Here is a 20,711-nt window from a genome sequence, read left to right as displayed (position 1 = left end):
ACGAACAGGAAGTGGTTTCCGTGACATGTCCCGGCTCTGTGCTTCCGCGTTGGGCAGTCATGTGAGTGGGTAGGAAGCACAGAGGGGCCCGGGAGTGAGTGAGTGAGTGGGTCGGGATGGGGTCGGACACGGAGGTGGCGCTGCTGTGCGGGCGGCTGGATGCGCTAACACTGCGCCTGATGGAGGAGCTGGAGAGTCTGCGGGACAAGCGGGAAGCGCTCAACCAACACATTGAGCAGGTACTACAGCTCCCAGCATGCACCCCGGGCCCCTGGCTGATTGGCTCATACCTACCTGCCGGGGGGGGGGGGGGGGGTGTATGTTCCCCTAGTGCGCTCCCCGTGTAACCCTTTCCTACCCCCCAGGGCTGGCTGTGCCTCTCCCAGGCCCGATACTCTATGGGGAACAAGCGTGTGGGCTCCCTGCACTACCGACCCGACATGGCGCCCCTCACCCTGGTACAGAGCCGGTAAGTACCCCCATGCATCTGCCCCCCCATGCATCTGCCCCCCCATGCATCTGCCCCCCCATGCATCTGCCCCCCACCCTGGTACAGAGCATGTTAGTACCCCCTATGTATCTGCCCCTCACCCTGGTACAGAGCGGGTAAGTACCCCCCCATGTATCTGCCCCCCCTATGTATCTGCCCCCCCTATGTATCTGCCCCTCACCCTGGTACAGAGCATGTTAATACCCCCTATGTATCTGCCCCTCACCCTGGTACAGAGCGGGTAAGTACCCCCCTATGTATCTGCCCCTCCTATGTATCTGCCCCTCACCCTGGTACAGAGCGGGTAAGTATCCCCCTATGTATCTGCCCCTCCTATGTATCTGCCCCTCACCCTGGTACAGAGCGGGTAAGTACCCCCCCATGTATCTGCCCCCCCCTATGTATCTGCCCCTCACCCTGGTACAGAGCATGTTAATACCCCCTATGTATCTGCCCCTCACCCTGGTACAGAGCGGGTAAGTACCCCCCTATGTATCTGCCCCTCCTATGTATCTGCCCCTCACCCTGGTACAGAGCGGGTAAGTATCCCCCTATGTATCTGCCCCTCCTATGTATCTGCCCCTCACCCTGGTACAGAGCGGGTAAGTACCCCCCCATGTATCTGCCCCCCCTATGTATCTGCCCCTCACCCTGGTACAGAGCATGTTAATATCCCTATGTATCTGCCCCTCACCCTGGTACAGAGCGGGTAAGTACGCCCCCTATGTATCTGCCCCTCCTATGTATCTGCCCCTCACCCTGGTACAGAGCGGGTAAGTACCCCCCTATGTATCTGCCCCTCCTATGTATCTGCCCCTCACCCTGGTACAGAGCGGGTAAGTACCCCCTATGTATCTGCCCCTCCTATGTATCTGCCCCTCACCCTGGTACAGAGCGGGTAAGTACCCCCCTATGTATCTGCCCCTCCTATGTATCTGCCCCTCACCCTGGTACAGAGCGGGTAAGTACCCCCCTATGTATCTGCCCCCCTATGTATCTGCCCCTCACCCTGGTACAGAGCATGTAAGTACCCCCCTATGTATCTGCCCCTCACCCTGGTACAGAGCATGTAAGTACCCCCCCTATGTATCTGCCCCTCACCCTGGTACAGAGCATGTAAGTACCCCCCTATGTATCTGCCCCTCACCCTGGTACAGAGCGGGTAAGTACCCCCCTATGTATCTGCCCCCCTATGTATCTGCCCCTCACCCTGGTACAGAGCATGTAAGTACCCCCCTATGTATCTGCCCCTCACTCTGGTACAGAGCGGGTAAGTACCCCCTATGTATCTGCCCCCTATGTATCTGCCCCTCACCCTGGTACAGAGCGGGTAAGTACCCCCCTATGGATCTGCCCCTCACTCTCACCCCCTTCTTACCCCGTGTGTCTGTGTGTTACTCTGTATTTACTGTACTGCACTGGGGCAGAGAGATCCGTCATTATTATATCAATGCCCCACCCCTTCCCATTGGCTGCTGGGGCAGAGAGATCCCTCATTATTATATCAATGCCCCGCCCCTTCCCTTCCCATTGGCTGCTGGGGCAGAGAGGTCCCTCATTATTATATCAATGCCCCGCCCTTTCCCTTCCCATTGGCTGCTGGGGCAGAGAGATCCCTCATTATTATATCAATGCCCCGCCCCTTCCCATTGGCTGCTGGGGCAGAGAGATCCCTCATTATTATATCAATGCCCCTTCCCTTCCCATTGGCTGCTGGGGCAGAGAGATCCGTCATTATTATATCAATGCCCCGCCCCTTCTCTTCCCATTGGCTGCTGGGGCAGAGAGATCCGTCATTATTATATCAATGCCCCGCCCCTTCCCATTGGCTGCTGGGGCAGAGAGATCCCTCATTATTATATCAATGCCCCGCCCCTTCCCATTGGCTGCTGGGGCAGAGAGATCCGTCATTATTATATCAATGCCCCGCCCCTTCTCTTCCCATTGGCTGCTGGGGCAGAGAGATCCGTCATTATTATATCAATGCCCCGCCCCTTCCCATTGGCTGCTGGGGCAGAGAGATCCCTCATTATTATATCAATGCCCCGCCCCTTCCCTTCCCATTGGCTGCTGGGGCAGAGAGATCCCTCATTATTATATCAATGCCCCTTCCCTTCCCATTGGCTGCTGGGGCAGAGAGATCCGTCATTATTATATCAATGCCCCGCCCCTTCCCTTCGGCTGCTGGGGCAGAGATCCGTCATTATTCTATCAATGCCCCGCCCCTTCCCTTCCCATTGGCTGCTGGGGCAGAGCGATCCCTCATTATTATATCAATGCCCCGCCCCTTCCCATTGGCTGCTGGGGCAGAGAGATCCCTCATTATTATATCAATGCCCCGCCCCTTCCCTTCCCATTGGCTACTGGGGCAGAGAGATCCCTCATTATTCTATCAATGCCCCGCCCCTTCCCATTGGCTGCTGGGGCAGAGAGATCCGTCATTATTATATCAATGCCCCGCCCCTTCCCATTGGCTGCTGGGGCAGAGAGATCCCTCATTATTATATCAATGCCCCTTCCCTTCCCATTGGCTGCTGGGGCAGAGAGATCCGTCATTATTATATCAATGCCCCGCCCCTTCCCATTGGCTGCTGGGGCAGAGAGATCCGTCATTATTCTATCAATGCCCCGCCCCTTCCCTTCCCATTGGCTGCTGGGGCAGAGAGATCCCTCATTATTCTATCAATGCCCCGCCCCTTCCCATTGGCTGCTGGGGCAGAGAGATCCGTCATTATTATATCAATGCCCCGCCCCTTCCCATTGGCTGCTGGGGCAGAGAGATCCCTCATTATTATATCAATGCCCCGCCCCTTCCCATTGGCTGCTGGGGCAGAGAGATCCGTCATTATTATATCAATGCCCCTTCCCTTCCCATTGGCTGCTGGGGCAGAGAGATCCGTCATTATTATATCAATGCCCCGCCCCTTCCCTTCCCATTGGCTGCTGGGGCAGAGAGATCCGTCATTATTATATCAATGTCCCGCCCCTTCCCTTTGGCTGCTGGGGCAGAGAGATCCGTCATTATTATACTAACGCCCCGCCCCTTCCCTTCCCATTGGCTGCTGGGGCAGAGAGAGCCGTCATTATTATATCAATGCCCCGCCCCTTCCCTTCCCATTGGCTGCTGGGGCAGAGCGATCCGTCATTATTATATCAATGCCCCGCCCCTTCCCTTCCCATTGGCTGCTGGGGCAGAGCGATCCCTCATTATTATATCAATGCCCCGCCCCTTCCCTTCCCATTGGCTGCTGGGGCAGAGAGATCCGTCATTATTATATCAATGCCCCGCCCCTTCCCTTCCCATTGGCTGCTGGGGCATAGAGATCCATCATTATTATACTAACGCCCCGCCCCTTCCCATTGGCTGCTGGGGCAGAGAGATCCATCATTATTATAATAACGCCCCTCCCTTCCCTTCCCATTGGCTGCTGGGACACAGCGCTGCAGAGGAGGAGGGACACACCCAGTTCCATATAAAGCGCCAGGAGGCGGAGTCTCAGAATGTGGAGGAAATCGGCTCATTGGATCAGCCAGGTAAGGGGGCGTGTCTTCCTATTGGATGTTGATTGTGACTGAGCCGCCAGTAATTTCCCTTCTTCCCTTTGTCCCAGGGCTGAGGCACCGCAGGGGCCCCACTGACCCCCCAAAGCCTCCCAGGGGCCACACGGAGAGCCCGGGGCAGGACCCGCTGCGCTGGTTCGGGGTGTTGGTACCGCAGAGTCTGCGCCAGGCCCAGAGCACATTCCGAGAGGGTGGGTATGTGGGACTGGGGGGCGGGGCTTAGTGACTGCCAGTCTCTATGGGCTGCTCCTATTGGCTGTCACCGGGGGTGAAGAACCCTATGGGGGGGGTGGGGCATTACTCCCTGCCAAATGTCTAATCAGGACTCTTTCTCCTCCCAGGAATCCTATTGGCTGCTGAAGTGGCCTCATTGCAGAGCAGCGTCGATACGACCCAGAGAGAGTGGCGCCTCCTACTGGCTGAGAAACAGCAGCTGTTGGCTCAGAGATACTCAGGGGCGGAGCCAGGCCTGGCACACTGATTGGATACTGGCAAATAGCACGGGGAGGTGTGACCCAATGGCCTGAGGCCCCAGAGCCCCTCCCCTCCGTGCTGCTCCTGAGTGCTCATTGCGCTGCTATTCAATAAAGTCTCTTGTACTGAATGAAGACTCCGCCCTTCTATGTGCCCTTGTATAGGGTTAGTTTCCCTTTAACCCCCTTATTGTACAGTGCTGGGGGGGGGGGGCGTTACAGATACAGTTAGTAATAACTAGAAAGGGGAGTTTGAGAACAAACTTCATGTTGGGTTGAAAAACATGACATCACTGAATGGGCTCCGCCCACTTTCTCTGACCTTGGACCCCAGTTATACAGTAAAAACCACTGCAAACTTTGGGGCCCCGGGGTTTAATGGTGTCTGACTGGCAGCAACTTACATTTCCCCACTGAAAGTCAACGACATCTGATTGGCGGTTGGTGGCTCCACCCCCTTTTTCTAACCTTGAGTGGAAGTCACCCAGTGACAAACAGGGGGCACCCTGGGGCATAAACAGTGTGGGAACGGCAGCATTTTATATTTAAACCAATGAAATTCAATGGATGGAATCTGATTGGCTGTTAGTGGCCCAACCCACTTTTCCTATTTTGGAACTGCAGCCCCCCCCCCCCAGTGACCAACTCAGCAAAGTTTGGGGCCTCAGGCATTCATTGTGGGGCAGCATTTTACCCTTCCCCATTGAAAGTAAATAGGTGAAATGTGATTGGCTGTTGGTGGCTCCGCCCACTTTTGGGCATCCAACAATCATCCTATTTTCATAGGCTGAGCCCATGGCCATGTGATTCATGTTTGGGGGGTGTGGCCTCACAGCTGTAAGTGCGGCAGCAGTTTGATAATCTTCCCTGTCACAGTCAGTGAGAAAATTGGGGGGTTCGGGGCGGAGCCACAAAAAGCTGGGGGGCGGGATCCCTTAGATACACACAGGCAGCCTGCTCCCCTATAGGGTGTAGGGAGTTTGGGTGTTGTACCCCTAAACCTGTAGGGGGAGGAGTGTTTAGACAATGGGGGGCACTAAGGGGAAGAATCAGCCAAAGTGGCAGAACGGCCTGTGGGAACTGTGTGTGTGAGGCAAGTGGGACCTACCGACTGGCACTGCCCCCTCTGGGCATTATCAGTACTGCGCCTGAATGGCTTCCCTCCCCCCACTCGTATCCCACTGCCCCTCCTGGGCATTATCAGTACTGCGCCTGGATGGCTCCCCCCCCACTCGTATCCCACTGCCCCCCCTGGGCACTATCAGTACTGCGCCTGGATGGCTCCCCCCCCCCACTCGTATCCCACTGCCCCCCCTGGGCACTATCAGTACTGCGCCTGAATGGCTCCCCCCCACTCGTATCTCACTGCCCCCCCTGGGCATTATCAGTACTGCGCCTGGATGGCTCCCCCCCCCACTCGTATCTCACTGCCCCCCCTGGGCACTATCAGTACTGCGCCTGGATGGCTCCCCCCCACTCGTATCTCACTGCCCCCCCTGGGCACTATCAGTACTGCGCCTGGATGGCTCCCCCCCCACTCGTATCTCACTGCCCCCCCTGGGCACTATCAGTACTGCGCCTGGATGGCTCCCCCCCCCACTCGTATCCCACTGCCCCCCCTGGGCATTATCAGTACTGCGCCTGGATGGCTTCCCCCCCCCACTCGTATCTCACTGCCCCCCCCTGGGGCATTATCAGTACTGCGCCTGGATGGCTCCCCCCCACTCGTATCTCACTGCCCCCCCTGGGCACTATCAGTACTGCGCCTGGATGGCTCCCCCCCGACTCGTATCTCACTGCCCCCCCCTGGGCACTATCAGTACTGCGCCTGGATGGCTCCCCCCCCACTCGTATCTCACTGCCCCCCCTGGGCACTATCAGTACTGCGCCTGGATGGCTCCCCCCCCACTCGTATCTCACTGCCCCCCTGGGCACTATCAGTACTGCACCTGAATGGCTCCCCCCCCACTCGTATCTCACTGCCCCCCCTGGGCACTATCAGTACTGCACCTGAATGGCTCCCCCCCCCACTCGTATCTCACTGCCCCCCTGGGCATTATCAAGTACTGCGCCTGAATGGCTCCCCCCCCACTCGTATCTCACTGCCCCCCCTGGGCATTATCAGTACTGCACCTGAATGGCTCCCCCCCCCCACTCGTATCTCACTGCCCCCCCTGGGCATTATCAGTACTGCGCCTGAATGGCTCCCCCCCCACTCGTATCTCACTGCCCCCCTGGGCATTATCAGTACTGCACCTGAATGGCTCCCCCCCACTCGTATCTCACTGCCCCCCCTGGGCATTATCAGTACTGCGCCTGAATGGCTCCCCCCCCACTCGTATCTCACTGCCCCCCTGGGCACTATCAGTACTGCGCCTGAATGGCTCCCCCCCCACTCGTATCTCACTGCCCCCCCTGGGCACTATCAGTACTGCGCCTGGATGGCCTCCCCCCCCCACTCGTATCCCACTGCCCCCCCTGGGCATTATCAGTACTGCGCCTGGATGCTTCCCCCCCCCACTCGTATCTCACTGCCCCCCCTGGGCACTATCAGTATTGCGCCTGAATGGCTTCCCCCCCCCCACTCGTATCTCACTGCCCCCCCCTGGGCACTATCAGTACTGCGCCTGGATGGCTCCCCCCCCACTCGTATCTCACTGCCCCCCCTGGGCACTATCAGTACTGCACCTGAATGGCTCCCCCCCCCACTCGTATCTCACTGCCCCCCCTGGGCACTATCAGTACTGCACCTGAATGGCTCCCCCCCCACTCGTATCTCACTGCCCCCCCTGGGCACTATCAGTACTGCACCTGAATGGCTCCCCCCCCCCACTCGTATCTCACTGCCCCCCTGGGCATTATCAGTACTGCGCCTGAATGGCTCCCCCCCACTCGTATCTCACTGCCCCCCCTGGGCATTATCAGTACTGCACCTGAATGGCTCCCCCCCCACTCGTATCTCACTGCCCCCCCTGGGCATTATCAGTACTGCGCCTGAATGGCTCCCCCCCACTCGTATCTCACTGCCCCCCTGGGCACTATCAGTACTGCGCCTGAATGGCTCCCCCCCCACTCGTATCTCACTGCCCCCCCTGGGCACTATCAGTACTGCGCTGGATGGCTCCCCCCCCCCACTCGTATCCCACTGCCCCCCCTGGGCATTATCAGTACTGCGCCTGGATGGCTTCCCCCCCCACTCGTATCTCACTGCCCCCCCTGGGCACTATCAGTATTGCGCCTGAATGGCTTTCCCCCCCCCCACTCGTATCTCACTGCCCCCCCTGGGCACTATCAGTACTGCGCCTGAATGGCTCCCCCCCACTCGTATCTCACTGCCCCCCCTGGGCACTATCAGTATTGCGCCTGAATGGCTTCCCCCCCCCCCACTCGTATCTCACTGCGCCCCCTGGGCACTATCAGTACTGCGCCTGGATGGCTTCCCCCCCACTCGTATTCTCACTGCCCCCCCTGGGCACTATCAGTATTGCGCCTGAATGGCTTCCCCCCCCCACTCGTATCTCATTGCCCCCCTGGGCACTATCAGTATTGCGCCTGAATGGCTTCCCCCCCCCACTCGTATCTCATTGCCCCCCTGGGCACTATCAGTACTGCGCCTGAATGGCTTCCCCCCCCCACTCGTATCTCATTGCCCCCCCTGGGCACTATCAGTACTGCGCCTGGATGGCTTCCCCCCCACTCGTATCTCATTGCCCCCCCTGGGGCACTATCAGTATTGCGCCTGAATGGCTTCCCCCCCCCCACTCGTATCTCATTGCCCCCCCTGGGCACTATCAGTACTGCGCCTGGATGGCTTCCCCCCCCACTCGTATCCCACTGCCCCCCCTGGGCACTATCAGTACTGCGCCTGGATGGCTTCCCCCCACTCGTATCTCACTGCCCTATACACACTGGGTATCAGGGGCCCCCGGGGCACATAATTAGGGGGTTTATCTGATACTGACAGTAAGTGGGAGATAAGATGCTGCAAATTAAGCTTTGAGCTGATGTCATCAAAATTGACAGCCTCTGCCCAACCCCCCTCTGTCCAACCTATGTCCAACCCCCGCCCAACCCCCCTCTGTCCAACCTATGTCCAACCCCCCTCTGTCCAACCTATGTCCAACCCCCGCCCAACCTATGTCCAACCCCCGCCCAACCTATGTCCAACCCCCGCCCAACCCCCCTCTGTCCAACCTATGTCCAACCCCGCCCAACCTATGTCCAACCCCCGCCCAACCCATGTCCAACCCCCGCCCAAACCCATGTCCAACCCCCGCCCCAACCCATGTCCAACCCCCGCCCAACCCATGTCCAACCCCCGCCCAACCTCTGCTCATCCCCCGCCCAACCTATGTCCAACCCCCGCCAACCCATGTCCAACCCCCGCCCAACCTCTGCTCATCCCCCGCCCAACCTATGTCCAACCCCCGCCCAACCCCCGCTCTGCATGTCATTCCCAGAGCTCTGCCTCTACTGTCCTTTGGAATTGTTGAACTAGAGAACCCCTGAGACTATATCAGCCCAAGGCAGTAAGGGCCTCAGTCACTCACAGACTCACCTGGGGAACCGGACACCTGGGTGCGTAAAGCCCCTCCCATTTGAGGCTCAGACTCAGTATCCGCCCCCCTCCCAGAATGTTTTGTTGAACTGTAACTCTCAGAATCTCTCCAATCCCCATTGGCTCAGACTGTCGCTAGGTGCTGGGAGTTGCAGTAAGACCTGTCCCAGCCGTTACCATGGTAACTCCCCTGCAGCAGGAAGTGATGTGAGCGCCCCAGACCACAGAGCAGTGGGGCGGCTGCCAGTAACAGGAAGTGGCGGTCAGGGGAGGAAATGTCGCTGCCTCTGCACCCCGAGCTCTGGTGGGAGCACTCAGGCACCCGCTGCAACCGGGACACTCGCCGGGGTCTCGGGGGGCCCGACAGGGGGCACCATGGCAACAGGGGGTTCCATTGTTAGGGGGGTCACTGCCCCAAGAGGCTGCGCCATGGACGAGTCTGAGGGACCCGAAGAGAAGGAGGAGACTGAATCATGGTATGGGGGACAGGGGCAACTGGGGGAGGAACTTACCCCATTCTGGGGCAGGTTGGTATGGGGGACGGGGGCAACTGGGGGAGGAACTTACCCCTTCTGGGGCAGGTTGGTATGGGGGACGGGGGCAACTGGGGGAGGAACTTACCCCATTCTGGGGCAGGTTGGTATGAGGGATGGGGGCAACTGGGGGAGGAACTTACCCCTTCTGAGGCAGGTTGGTATGGGGACGGGGCAACTGTGGGAGGAACTTACCCCATTCTGGGGCAGGTTGGTATGGGGGACGGGGGCAACTGTGGGAGGAACTTACCCCCTCTGAGGCAGGTTGGTATGGGGGGGGCAACTGTGGGAGGAATTTACCCCCTCTGAGGCAGGTTGGTATGGGGGGGCAACTGTGGGAGGAATTTACCACCTCTGAGGCAGGTTGGTATGGGGGGGCAACTGTGGGAGGAATTTACCCCCTCTGAGGCAGGTTGGTATGGGGGGGCAACTGTGGGAGGAATTTACCCCCTCTGAGGCAGGTTGGTATGGGGGACGGGGGGCTCAGAGGAACAATTATCATTTCTATCAGTTACTCTGTGCATTATTGCCCCCCGGGCAGGAGTGAGTAGCAGGGCAGATAGGGGGTCTCCCTTCCCCCCCATATTGTCCCTTCCCAGTAACCCGATTGTCACCCACAGGATCCCTGTGCAGAGGGAGCGATCCTACACCTCGGGGTCCCTGTCTGAGAGCTCTGGGGTATGTATGCCCCCCCTTGCCTTACTATACCCGCTAGCCCTGCGTTACTGCCCCCCTTGCCTTACTATACCCGCTAGCCCTGCGTTACTGCCCCCTTGCCTTACTATACCCGCTAGCCCCGCGTTACTGCCCCCCCTTGCCTTACTATACCCGCTAGCCCTGCGTTAACTGCCCCCCCTTGCCTTACTATACCCGCTAGTCCCCGCCGTTACTGCCCCCCCCTTGCCTTACTATACCCGCTAGCCCCGCGTTACTGCTCCCTTGCCTTACTATACCCGCTAGCCCCGCGTTACTGCCCCCCTTGCCTTACTATACCGCTAGCCCGCGTTACTGCCCCCCTTGCCTTACTATACCCGCTACCTGCGTTACTGCCCCCTTGCCTTACTATACCCGCTAGCCCCGCGTTACTGCCCCCCTTGCCTTACTATACCCGCTAGCCCCGCGTTTACTGCCCCCCTTGCCTTACTATACCCGCTAGCCCTGCGTTACTGCCCCCCTTGCCTTACTATACCCGCTAGCCCTGCGTTACTGCCCCCTTGCCTTACTATACCCGCTAGCCCTGCGTTACTGCCCCCTTGCCTTACTATACCCGCTAGCCCTGCGTTACTGCCCCCCTTGCCTTACTATACCCGCTAGCCCTGCGTTACTGCCCCCCTTGCCTTACTATACCCGCTAGCCCGCGTTACTGCCCCCCTTGCCTTACTATACCCGCTAGCCCTGCGTTACTGCCCCCCTTGCCTTACTATACCCGCTAGCCCTGCGTTACTGCCCCCCTTGCCTTACTATACCCGCTAGCCCCGCGTTACTGCCCCCCTTGCCTTACTATACCCGCTAGCCCCGCGTTACTGCTCCCCTTGCCTTACTATACCGCTAGCCCTGCGTTACTGCCCCCCTTGCCTTACTATACCCGCTAGCCCCGCGTTACTGCCCCCCTTGCCTTACTATACCCGCTAGCCCCGCGTTATTGCCCCCCTTGCCTTACTATACCCGCTAGCCCCGCGTTACTGCCCCCTTGCCTTACTATACCCGCTAGCCCTGCGTTACTGCCCCCCTTGCCTTACTATACCGCTAGCCCCCGCGGTTACTGCTCCCTTGCCTTACTATACCCGCTAGCCCCGCGTTACTGCTCCCTTGCCTTACTATACCCGCTAGCCCTGCGTTACTGCCCCCCTTACCTTACTATACCCGCTAGCCCTGCGTTACTGCCCCCTTGCCTTACTATACCCGCTAGCCCCGCGTTACTGCCCCCCTTGCCTTACTATACCCGCTAGCCCTGCGTTACTGCCCCCCTTGCCTTACTATACCCGCTAGCCCTGCGTTACTGCCCCCCTTGCCTTACTATACCCGCTAGCCCCGCGTTACTGCCCCCCTTGCCTTACTATACCCACTAGCCCCGCGTTACTGCCCCCTTGCCTACTATACCCGCTAGCCCCGCGTTACTGCCCCCCTTGCCTTACTATACCCGCTAGCCCCGCGTTACTGCCCCCCTTGCCTTACTATACCCGCTACCCTGCGTTACTGCCCCCCCTTGCCTTACTATACCCGCTAGCCCCACGTTACTGCCCCCTTGCCTTACTATACCCACTAGCCCCGCGTTACTGCCCCCTTGCCTTACTATACCCGCTAGCCCGCGTTACTGGCCCCCCTTGCCTTACTATACCCACTAGCCCCGCGTTACTGCCCCCCCTTGCCTTACTATACCCGCTAGCCCCCGCGTTACTGCCCCTTGCCTTACTATACCCACTAGCCCCGCGTTACTGCCCCCTTCCTTACTATACCCGCTAGCCCCGCGTTACTGCCCCCCTTGCCTTACTATACCCGCTAGCCCCGCGTTACTGCCCCCTTACCTTACTATACCCGCTAGCCCCGCGTTACTGCCCCCCTTGCCTACTATACCCGCTAGCCCCGCGTTACTGCCCCCTTGCCTTACTATACCCGCTAGCCCCGCGTTACTGCCCCCCTTGCCTTACTATACCCGCTAGCCCCGCGTTACTACCCATCTTGCCTCAGAGTTAGGGGTGCAGAACCCCAGTGCCCATGTCTGACCCCCCCCTTGTGCCCCCCTGTAGCTGAAGAGGAGGAAGCAGGTGGAGCCCCCCCCAGGCCAGGTGGCAGAGGAGAAGGTAAGTAGTGACTGGGGGAGAAGCCACTTACCTGTATCTGAGGTCCCATTGGTGCAGCTCTGCCACTTCCTGTCATGTGACGGAAACCCACAGGGCCCATAGCAACACTGGCCTGCAGAGCTTGTACTCTAGGGGCATGTTCTCCTGTAGGGAAGGGCCACAGTGGCTTTGTGGGGCCCATTAGTGAGAGAGTGGGGGGGGGGGGGTAACTCCCATGGTGCTTTGCTCTATAGTTTTCCCATAACCCTCTCTCTGCCATGTAGGAGCCCAGCAGCAAGAGGGTTAAACCTGTCTCCAAAACACTGTCTGCATCTGTGGCCCCGCCCCCGGCTAAAGTCACGCCCCTAAAGAAACTCAGCCTGTCCATCCAGGTAAGTGGGAGGGGCCGAGGGTGTGGCCTGGATTATAGGGGCAGCGAATCCCCTCACAATATCTTCCCTCGGCAGAAATCCATTGGCTGCAAGAGTGAGAGCCGCCTGTTCAGCTTCCCTCCCCGAACCCGCAGCCGGGAGCCTGGGGGCGGGGCCAAGAGGCGGAGCAGCAAGCTGTGGCGGGAAACCTTCGACAGCGCAGGGGAGGAGCTATCAGCGCGGGAAATCAAACGGCAGGAGGTGGGTGGGCAAATGGGCGGGGCTAAGAGGGGAAGGGGTGGAGCTAGGAGGGGAGGGGAAAGCTGTGAATTTGTAGGGTATGGGGTATGAATATGTGGGAGGGGCAGATAAAAGCTTCCAGTTTGGGGGCCACAGGGCCAGTAACCCCACACGGTGCCTGTTTGTGCCCCCAGGTGATCTTCGAGCTGATGCAGGGGGAGCACACACTCATAGAGGATCTCAACTTGGTCAGAAAGGTGAGAAACCTACTGTCTGCCCCGCCCCCTACCTGCATAACTGCCCCGCCCCCTACCTGCATAACTGCCCCGCCCCCTACCTGCATAACTGCCCCACCCCCTCTCTGCATAACTGCCCCGCCCCCTACCTGCATAACTGCCCCACCCCCTCCCTGCATAACAGCCCCACCCCCTCTCTGCATAACTGCCCCGCCCCCTACCTGCATAACTGCCCCACCCCCTCCCTGCATAACTGCCCCACCCCCTCCCTGCATAACTGCCCCACCCCCTCCCTGCATAACTGCCCCACCCCCTCCCTGCATAACAGCCCCACCCCCTCTCTGCATAACTGCCCCGCCCCCTACCTGCATAACTGCCCCGCCCCCTCTCTGCATAACTGCCCCCACCCCCTACCTGCATAACTGCCCCACCCCCTCCCTGCATAACAGCCCCGCCCCCTCCCTGCATAACAGCCCCGCCCCCTTCCTGCATAACTGCCCCGCCCCCTCTCTGCATAACTGCCCCGCCCCCTACCTGCATAACTGCCCCGCCCCCTACCTGCATAACTGCCCCACCCCCTACCTGCATAACTGCCCCACCCCCTCCCTGCATAACTGCCCCACCCCCTCCCTGCATAACAGCCCCCACCCCCTACCTGCATAACTGCCCCGCCCCCCTCTCTGCATAACAGCCCCACCCCCTACCTGCATAACTGCCCCGCCCCCTACCTGCATAACTGCCCCGCCCCCTACCTGCATAACTGCCCCACCCCCTCCCTGCATAACTGCCCCACCCCCTCCCTGCATAACAGCCCCACCCCCTACCTGCATAACTTGCCCCGCCCCCTCTCTGCATAACTGCCCCACCCCCTCCCTGCATAACAGCCCCACCCCCTACCTGCATAACTGCCCCGCCCCCTCTCTGCATAACTGCCCCACCCCCTCCCTGCGTAACTGCCCCGCCCCCTACCTGCGTAACTGCCCCGCCCCCCTACCTGCATAACTGCCCCGCCCCCTCCCTGCATAACTGCCCCACCCCCTCTCTGCATAACTGCCCCACCCCCTACCTGCATAACTGCCCCGCCCCCTCTCTGCATAAACTGCCCCACCCCCTCCCTGCATAACAGCCCCACCCCCTCCCTGCATAACAGCCCCACCCCCTACCTGCATAACTGCCCCGCCCCCTCTCTGCATAACTGCCCCGCCCCCTACCTGCATAACTGCCCCACCCCCCTCCCTGCATAACTGCCCCACCCCCTCCCTGCATAACAGCCCCGCCCCCTACCTGCATAACTGCCCCGCCCCCCTCTCTGCATAACTGCCCCGCCCCCTACCTGCATAACTGCCCCGCCCCCTCCCTGCATAACTGCCCCACCCCCTCCCTGCATAACAGCCCCACCCCTACCTGCATAACTGCCCCGCCCCCTCTCTGCCATAACTGCCCCCACCCCCTCTCTGCATAACTGCCCCGCCCCCTACCTGCGTAACTGCCCCGCCCCCCTCCCTGCGTAACTGCCCCGCCCCTTCCCTGCGTAACTGCCCCACCCCCTCCCTGCCGTAACTGCCCCGCCCCTTCCCTGCGTAACTGCCCCGCCCCCTCCCTGCATAACTGCCCCACCCCCTACCTGCATAACTGCCCCACCCCCTACCTGCATAACTGCCCCACCCCCTACCTGCATAACTGCCCCACCCCCTACCTGCCATAACTGCCCCACCCCCTCCCTGCCGTAACTGCCCCACCCCCTACCTGCATAACTGCCCCGCCCCCTACCTGCATAACTGCCCCCACCCCCTACCTGCATAACTGCCCCACCCCCTCCCTGCGTAACTGCCCCCACCCCTTCCCTGCGTAACTGCCCCGCCCCCTACCTGCATAACTGCCCCGCCCCCTCTCTGCATAACTGCCCCACCCCCTCTCTGCATAACTGCCCCACCCCCTCTCTGCGTAACTGCCCCACCCCTTCCCTGCGTAACTGCCCCCCACCTGTCTCCTCCCCACTGCTATTGGCCCCTCCCTACATAACTGCCCCCACCTGTCTCCTCCCCACTGCTATTGGCCCCTCCCTACATAACTGCCCCCACCTGTCTCCTCCCCACTGCTATTGGCCCCTCCCTACATAACTGCCCCCACCTGTTTCCTCCCCACTGCTATTGGCCCCTCCCTACATAACTGCCCCCACCTGTCTCCTCCCCACTGCTATTGGCCCCTCCCTACATAACTGCCCCACCTGTCTCCTCCCCACTGCTATTGGCCCCTCCCTACATAACTGCCCCCACCTGTCTCCTCCCCACTGCTATTGGCCCCTCCCTACATAACTGCCCCACCTGTTTCCTCCCCACTGCTATTGGCCCCTCCCTACATAAACTGCCCCCCACCTGTCTCCTCCCCACTGCTATTGGCCCCTCCCTACATAACTGCCCCCACCTGTCTCCTCCCAGAATTACTATGAGCCAATGTTAAAGCTGGAGATCTTATCCCGGGAGGAGCTGGAGCAGATCTTTGGGATCCTGGACTCGCTGGCCCCCCTGCACCAAGGTGAGAGATTGGGGTAACACCCTCAGGGCACAGTTACCCCAGGGCCTGTATAGGGGCAGTAGGTATACGGGAGCCCCCTCAGGGCACAGTTACCCCAGGGCCTGTATAGGGGCAGTAGGTATAGTTACCCCAGGGCCTGTCTAGGGGCAGTAGGTATAGTTACCCCAGGGCCTGTCTAGGGGCAGTAGGTATAGTTACCCCAGGGCCTGTATAGGGGCAGTAGGTATAGTTACCCCAGGGCCTGTATAGGGGCAGTAGGTATAGTTACCCCAGGGCCTGTATTAGGGGCAGTAGGTATAGTTACCCCAGGGCCTGTATAGGGGCAGTAGGTATAGTTACCCCAGGGCCTGTCTAGGGGCAGTAGGTATAGTTACCCCAGGGCCTGTATAGGGGCAGTAGGTATAGTTACCCCAGGGCCTGTATAGGGGCAGTAGGTATAGTTACCCCAGGGCCTGTATAGGGGCAGTAGGTATACGGGAGCCCCCTCAGGGCACAGTTACCCCAGGGCCTGTATAGGGGCAGTAGGTATAGTTACCCCAGGGCCTGTATAGGGGCAGTAGGTATAGTTACCCCAGGGCCTGTCTAGGGCAGTAGGTATAGTTACCCCAGGGCCTGTATAGGGGCAGTAGGTATAGTTACCCCAGGGCCTGTATAGGGGCAGTAGGTATAGTTACCCCAGGGCCTGTATAGGGGCAGTAGGTATAGTTACCCCAGGGCCTGTATAGGGGCAGTAGGTATAGTTACCCCAGGGCCTGTCTAGGGGCAGTAGGTATAGTTACCCCAGGGCCTGTATAGGGCAGTAGGTATAGTTACCCCAGGGCCTGTATAGGGGCAGTAGTATAGTTACCCCAGGGCCCTGTATAGGGGCAGTAGGTATAGTTACCCCAGGGCCTGTATAGGGGCAGTAGGTATAGTTACCCCAGGGCCTGTCTAGGGGCAGTAGGTATAGTTACCCCAGGGCCTGTATAGGGCCAGTAGGTATAGTTACCCCAGGGCCTGTCTAGGGGCAGTAGGTATAGTTACCCCAGGGCCTGTATAGGGCCAGTAGGTATAGTTACCCCAGGGCCTGTATAGGGGCAGTAGGTATAGGTACCCCAGGGCCTGTCTAGGGGCAGTAGGTATAGTTACCCCAGGGCCTGTCTAGGGGCAGTAGGTATAGGTACCCCAGGGCCTGTCTAGGGGCAGTAGGTATAGGTACCCCAGGGCCTGTATAGGGGCAGTAGGTATAGTTACCCAGGGCCTGTCTAGGGGCAGTAGGTATAGTTACCCCAGGGCCTGTATAGGGGCAGTAGGTATAGTTACCCCAGGGCCTGTATAGGGGCAGTAGGTATAGTTACCCCAGGGCCTGTATAGGGGCAGTAGGTATAGTTACCCCAGGGCCTGTATAGGGGCAGTAGGTATAGTTACCCCAGGGCCTGTATAGGGGCAGTAGGTATTGTTACCCAGGGCCTGTATAGGGGCAGTAGGTATAGTTACCCCAGGGCCTGTATAGGGGCAGTAGGTATAGTTACCCCAGGGCCTGTATAGGGGCAGTAGGTATAGTTACCCCAGGGCCTGTATAGGGGCAGTAGGTATAGTTACCCCAGGGCCTGTATAGGGGCAGTAGGTATAGTTACCCCAGGGCCTGTATAGGGGCACAGGGGGCAAGAGAGACCCCCTAACCCGCTGCCCCTGCCTCTCAGATCTCCTGGAGCGGCTCCTGAAGTTGAGGCGGGAGGATGGTACGTTGGAGGTAATTGGGCCGACCATGTTGGACTGGGTGAGTAATGCTCTATTCATGGTGCCTACCTGCCCCTATCTGCCCCTGCCCAGTCACACACACCTTCTGCCCCGATAGCTGCCCTGTCTCCATGCCTACAAGACCTACTGCTGCAACCAAGTGGCCGCTAAGTCCCTGCTGGACCACAAGAGGCGCTGTGCCGCCGTCCAGAACTTCCTGCGCTTGTGCCAGGAGTCGGCCTTTAGCCGCAAGTTGGACGTCTGGAGCTTCCTGGATCTGCCCCGGAGCCGCCTCGTCAAGTACCCCCTTCTGCTCAAAGAGCTGCTCAAGCACACGGGCCCAGAACATCCTGACTATACACCGCTGGGGGAGGCTGTGAGTATCCCTGAGTCAGGCTGAGTATCCCCTGAGTGAGGCTGTATCCCCTGAGTGAGGCTGGGAGTATCCCCCGAGTCAGGCTGTATTCCCTGAGTGAGGCTGTGAGTATCCCCCCGAGTGAGGCTGTGAGTATCCCCCTGAGTGAGGCTGTGAGTATCCCCCCGAGTGAGGCTGTGAGTATCCCCCTGAGTGAGGCTGTGAGTATCCCCCCGAGTGAGGCTGTGAGTATCCCCCCGAGTGAGGCTGTGAGTATCCCCCCGAGTGAGGCTGTGAGTATCCCCCTGAGTGAGGCTGTGAGTATCCCCCTGAGTGAGGCTGTGAGTATCCCCCTGAGTGAGGCTGTGAGTATCCCCCTGAGTGAGACTGTGAGTATCCCCTGAGTGAGGCTGTATCCCCTGAGTGAGGCTGTGAGTATCCCCCCGAGTGAGGCTGCGAGTATCCCCCGAGTGAGGCTGTGAGTATCCCCCTGAGTGAGGCTGTATCCCCTGAGTGAGGCTGTGAGTATCCCCGAGTGAGGCTGTATCCCCCGAGTGAGGCTGTGAGTATCCCCCCGAGTGAGGCTGCGAGTATCCCCCGAGTCAGGCTGTGAGTATCCCCCGAGTGAGGCTGTGAGTATCCCCCGAGTGAGGCTGTGAGTATCCCCCCGAGTGAGGCTGCGAGTATCCCCCCGAGTGAGGCTGCGAGTATCCCCCGAGTGAGGCTGTGAGTATCCCCCGAGTGAGGCTGTGAGTATCCCCCCGAGTGAGGCTGCGAGTATCCCCCGAGTGAGGCTGCGAGTATCCCCGAGTGAGGCTGTGAGTATCCCCCCGAGTGAGGCTGTGAGTATCCCCCCGAGTGAGGCTGTGAGTATCCCCCGAGTGAGGCTGTGAGTATCCCCCGAGTGAGGCTGTGAGTATCCCCCGAGTGAGGCTGTGAGTATCCCCCGAGTGAGGCTGCGAGTATCCCCCGAGTGAGGCTGTGAGTATCCCCGAGTGAGGCTGCGAGTATCCCCCCGAGTGAGGCTGCGAGTATCCCCCCGAGTGAGGCTGCGAGTATCCCCTGAGTGAGGCTGTGAGTATCCCCCGAGTCAGGCTGTATCCCCTGAGTGAGGCTGTGAGTATCCCCCCGAGTGAGGCTGTGAGTATCCCCCCGAGTGAGGCTGTGAGTATCCCCCCGAGTGAGGCTGGGAGTATCCCCCCGAGGGGCTGGGAGTATCCCCGAGTGAGGCTGGGAGTATCCCCCCCGAGTGAGGCTGGGAGTATCCCCCGAGTGAGGCTGGGAGTATCCCCCCGAGTGAGGCTGGGAGTATCCCCCCGAGTGAGGCTGGGAGTATCCCCCCGAGTGAGGCTGGGAGTATCCCCCCGAGTGAGGCTGGGAGTATCCCCCCGAGTGAGGCTGGGAGTATCCCCCCGAGTGAGGCTGCGAGTATCCCCCCGAGTGAGGCCTGCAAGTATCCCCCCGAGTGAGGCTGGGAGTATCCCCCCGAGTGAGGCTGCGAGTATCCCCCCGAGTGAGGCTGGGAGTATCCCCCCGAGTGAGGCTGGGCGTATCCCCCCGAGTGAGGCTGGGAATATCCCAGAATTCCGGCTCTCATGATGACCCATGTGACTGGGTACAAACCAATCAGCTTAGAGTATATCCCAGAATCCTCTCTCCCATCTGGCTCTGCACCAATCAGGGCAGGTTCTACCCATGATGCTCCATGCTGACCCCACTAATTAGTGGTTGTGTGCAGGTGTGTATGATCCAAACCATCGTTAGCCTAATTAACAGCAAGACGGGGGAGGCTGAGTGTGAGTACTACCGGCGGAGGCTGACCTACCTGTACGAGAGCCAAGAGGAAGGGGCGGTGACTTCCTCCCGACTCCTGCACTGCCATGGGGAGCTCAAGAACAACAAGGGCCAGGTGTGTGCGGGGGGCGGGCCCTGAGGGCCACAGGGGGCGGGGTTTGGGTTGAATCCAATCTTCTGACTGCTTATGGTACCGCCCACCTCCTGCTGCTCAGGGCACCTCCTGGGTGTGGCTTAAGGGAGTGCTCAGCAGCTCCTCGTGGGTGGGCCTTGTGCTGATTGGTCAGTTGTTACTGATGCCTGAATGAGGGGTATTTAGGGGCTTGTGGTTGATCTGTGTGCCCCCCTGTCCCCTAGAGGCTCCAGGTGTTCCTGTTTGAGGCGGCCCTGGTCCTGACTCGGCCAATCACGCAGAACCATCAGCTGCAGTTCCAGGTGTATCGCCAGCCCATCCCCCTGCAGGAACTGGTTCTGGAGGACTTGCCCGATGGAGAAGTGCGAGTGGGGGGCTCCATACGAGGGGCTTTCACACCTGCTACAGAACGGGGTAACTATTCTATCTGCCCCAGTGCCATAAGCTCCTCCCTTTCCTGCTGATAAGCCACACCCACCGCTGTGTTTTGTTTTCCAGCCAAGAACTTCTTCCGGGTGAGTTTCCAGGACCGGTCCCGGGGCCAATCCCACACCCTGCAGGCCAACGACTCCTTCAATAAGCAGCAGTGGGTCAGCTGCATCCGCCAGGCCAAGGCGGCCAATCAGGGGGGCCCCCCGGAACCCCCCTGCACCCTGGTGGACATCTCTGATCTGAGCCTGAGCTCCATTGAGGACTGTGAGAAAATGGAGGATGGGTAAAGCATTGGTTTTACCCCCCAGGGCAACAGAATGTGACAAGTAATGCGCCACCCTGAACCCACTTACCCGCCGCTTCCTGCGCCCCAGAACCCGCCCCCCCTGCGCCCCAGAACCCGCCCCCCCTGCGCCCAGAACCCCCCCCCCCTGCGCCCCAGAACCCGCCCCCCCGTCAGCCTTTCACTGTATTTAAAATAAATCTTTCCTATTTTTTCAA

General features: G+C 59.7%; 3 protein-coding genes across 3 annotated transcripts; all 3 read left to right on the top strand.

Annotated features, from left to right (window-relative positions):
• The first annotated feature begins 31 nt into the window (after positions 1-31).
• Positions 32-4,655, top strand: ccdc115 (coiled-coil domain containing 115). The gene is made up of 5 exons (XM_031891325.1): positions 32-239; positions 366-469; positions 3,930-4,024; positions 4,102-4,242; positions 4,393-4,655. The coding sequence occupies exons 1-5, from the start codon at positions 117-119 to the stop codon at positions 4,530-4,532; spliced, it is 603 nt and encodes a 200-aa protein (XP_031747185.1). The 5' UTR covers positions 32-116; the 3' UTR covers positions 4,533-4,655.
• On the top strand, positions 1,826-3,920 carry LOC116406687. The gene is made up of 2 exons (XM_031891324.1): positions 1,826-1,978; positions 2,160-3,920. The coding sequence occupies exon 2, from the start codon at positions 2,474-2,476 to the stop codon at positions 3,521-3,523; it is 1,050 nt and encodes a 349-aa protein (XP_031747184.1). The 5' UTR covers positions 1,826-1,978; positions 2,160-2,473; the 3' UTR covers positions 3,524-3,920.
• A 4,693-nt stretch (positions 4,656-9,348) lies between the features above and the next one.
• arhgef3.1 (Rho guanine nucleotide exchange factor (GEF) 3, gene 1) lies at positions 9,349-20,711 on the top strand. The gene is given in 12 exon segments (NM_001032332.1): positions 9,349-9,558; positions 10,236-10,293; positions 12,363-12,416; positions 12,680-12,787; positions 12,863-13,027; positions 13,201-13,263; positions 15,681-15,777; positions 17,460-17,536; positions 17,615-17,872; positions 19,590-19,760; positions 20,003-20,192; positions 20,277-20,711. Coding segments are annotated over 12 exon segments (1,563 nt in total). The 5' UTR covers positions 9,349-9,457; the 3' UTR covers positions 20,498-20,711.

This window comes from Xenopus tropicalis, chromosome 8, assembly GCF_000004195.4.
Source record: "Xenopus tropicalis strain Nigerian chromosome 8, UCB_Xtro_10.0, whole genome shotgun sequence".
Lineage (NCBI taxonomy): Eukaryota > Metazoa > Chordata > Amphibia > Anura > Pipidae > Xenopus > Xenopus tropicalis.
The sequence above is the reverse complement of the archived record's forward strand: the minus strand, read 5'-3'. Positions and strand labels throughout refer to the sequence as shown.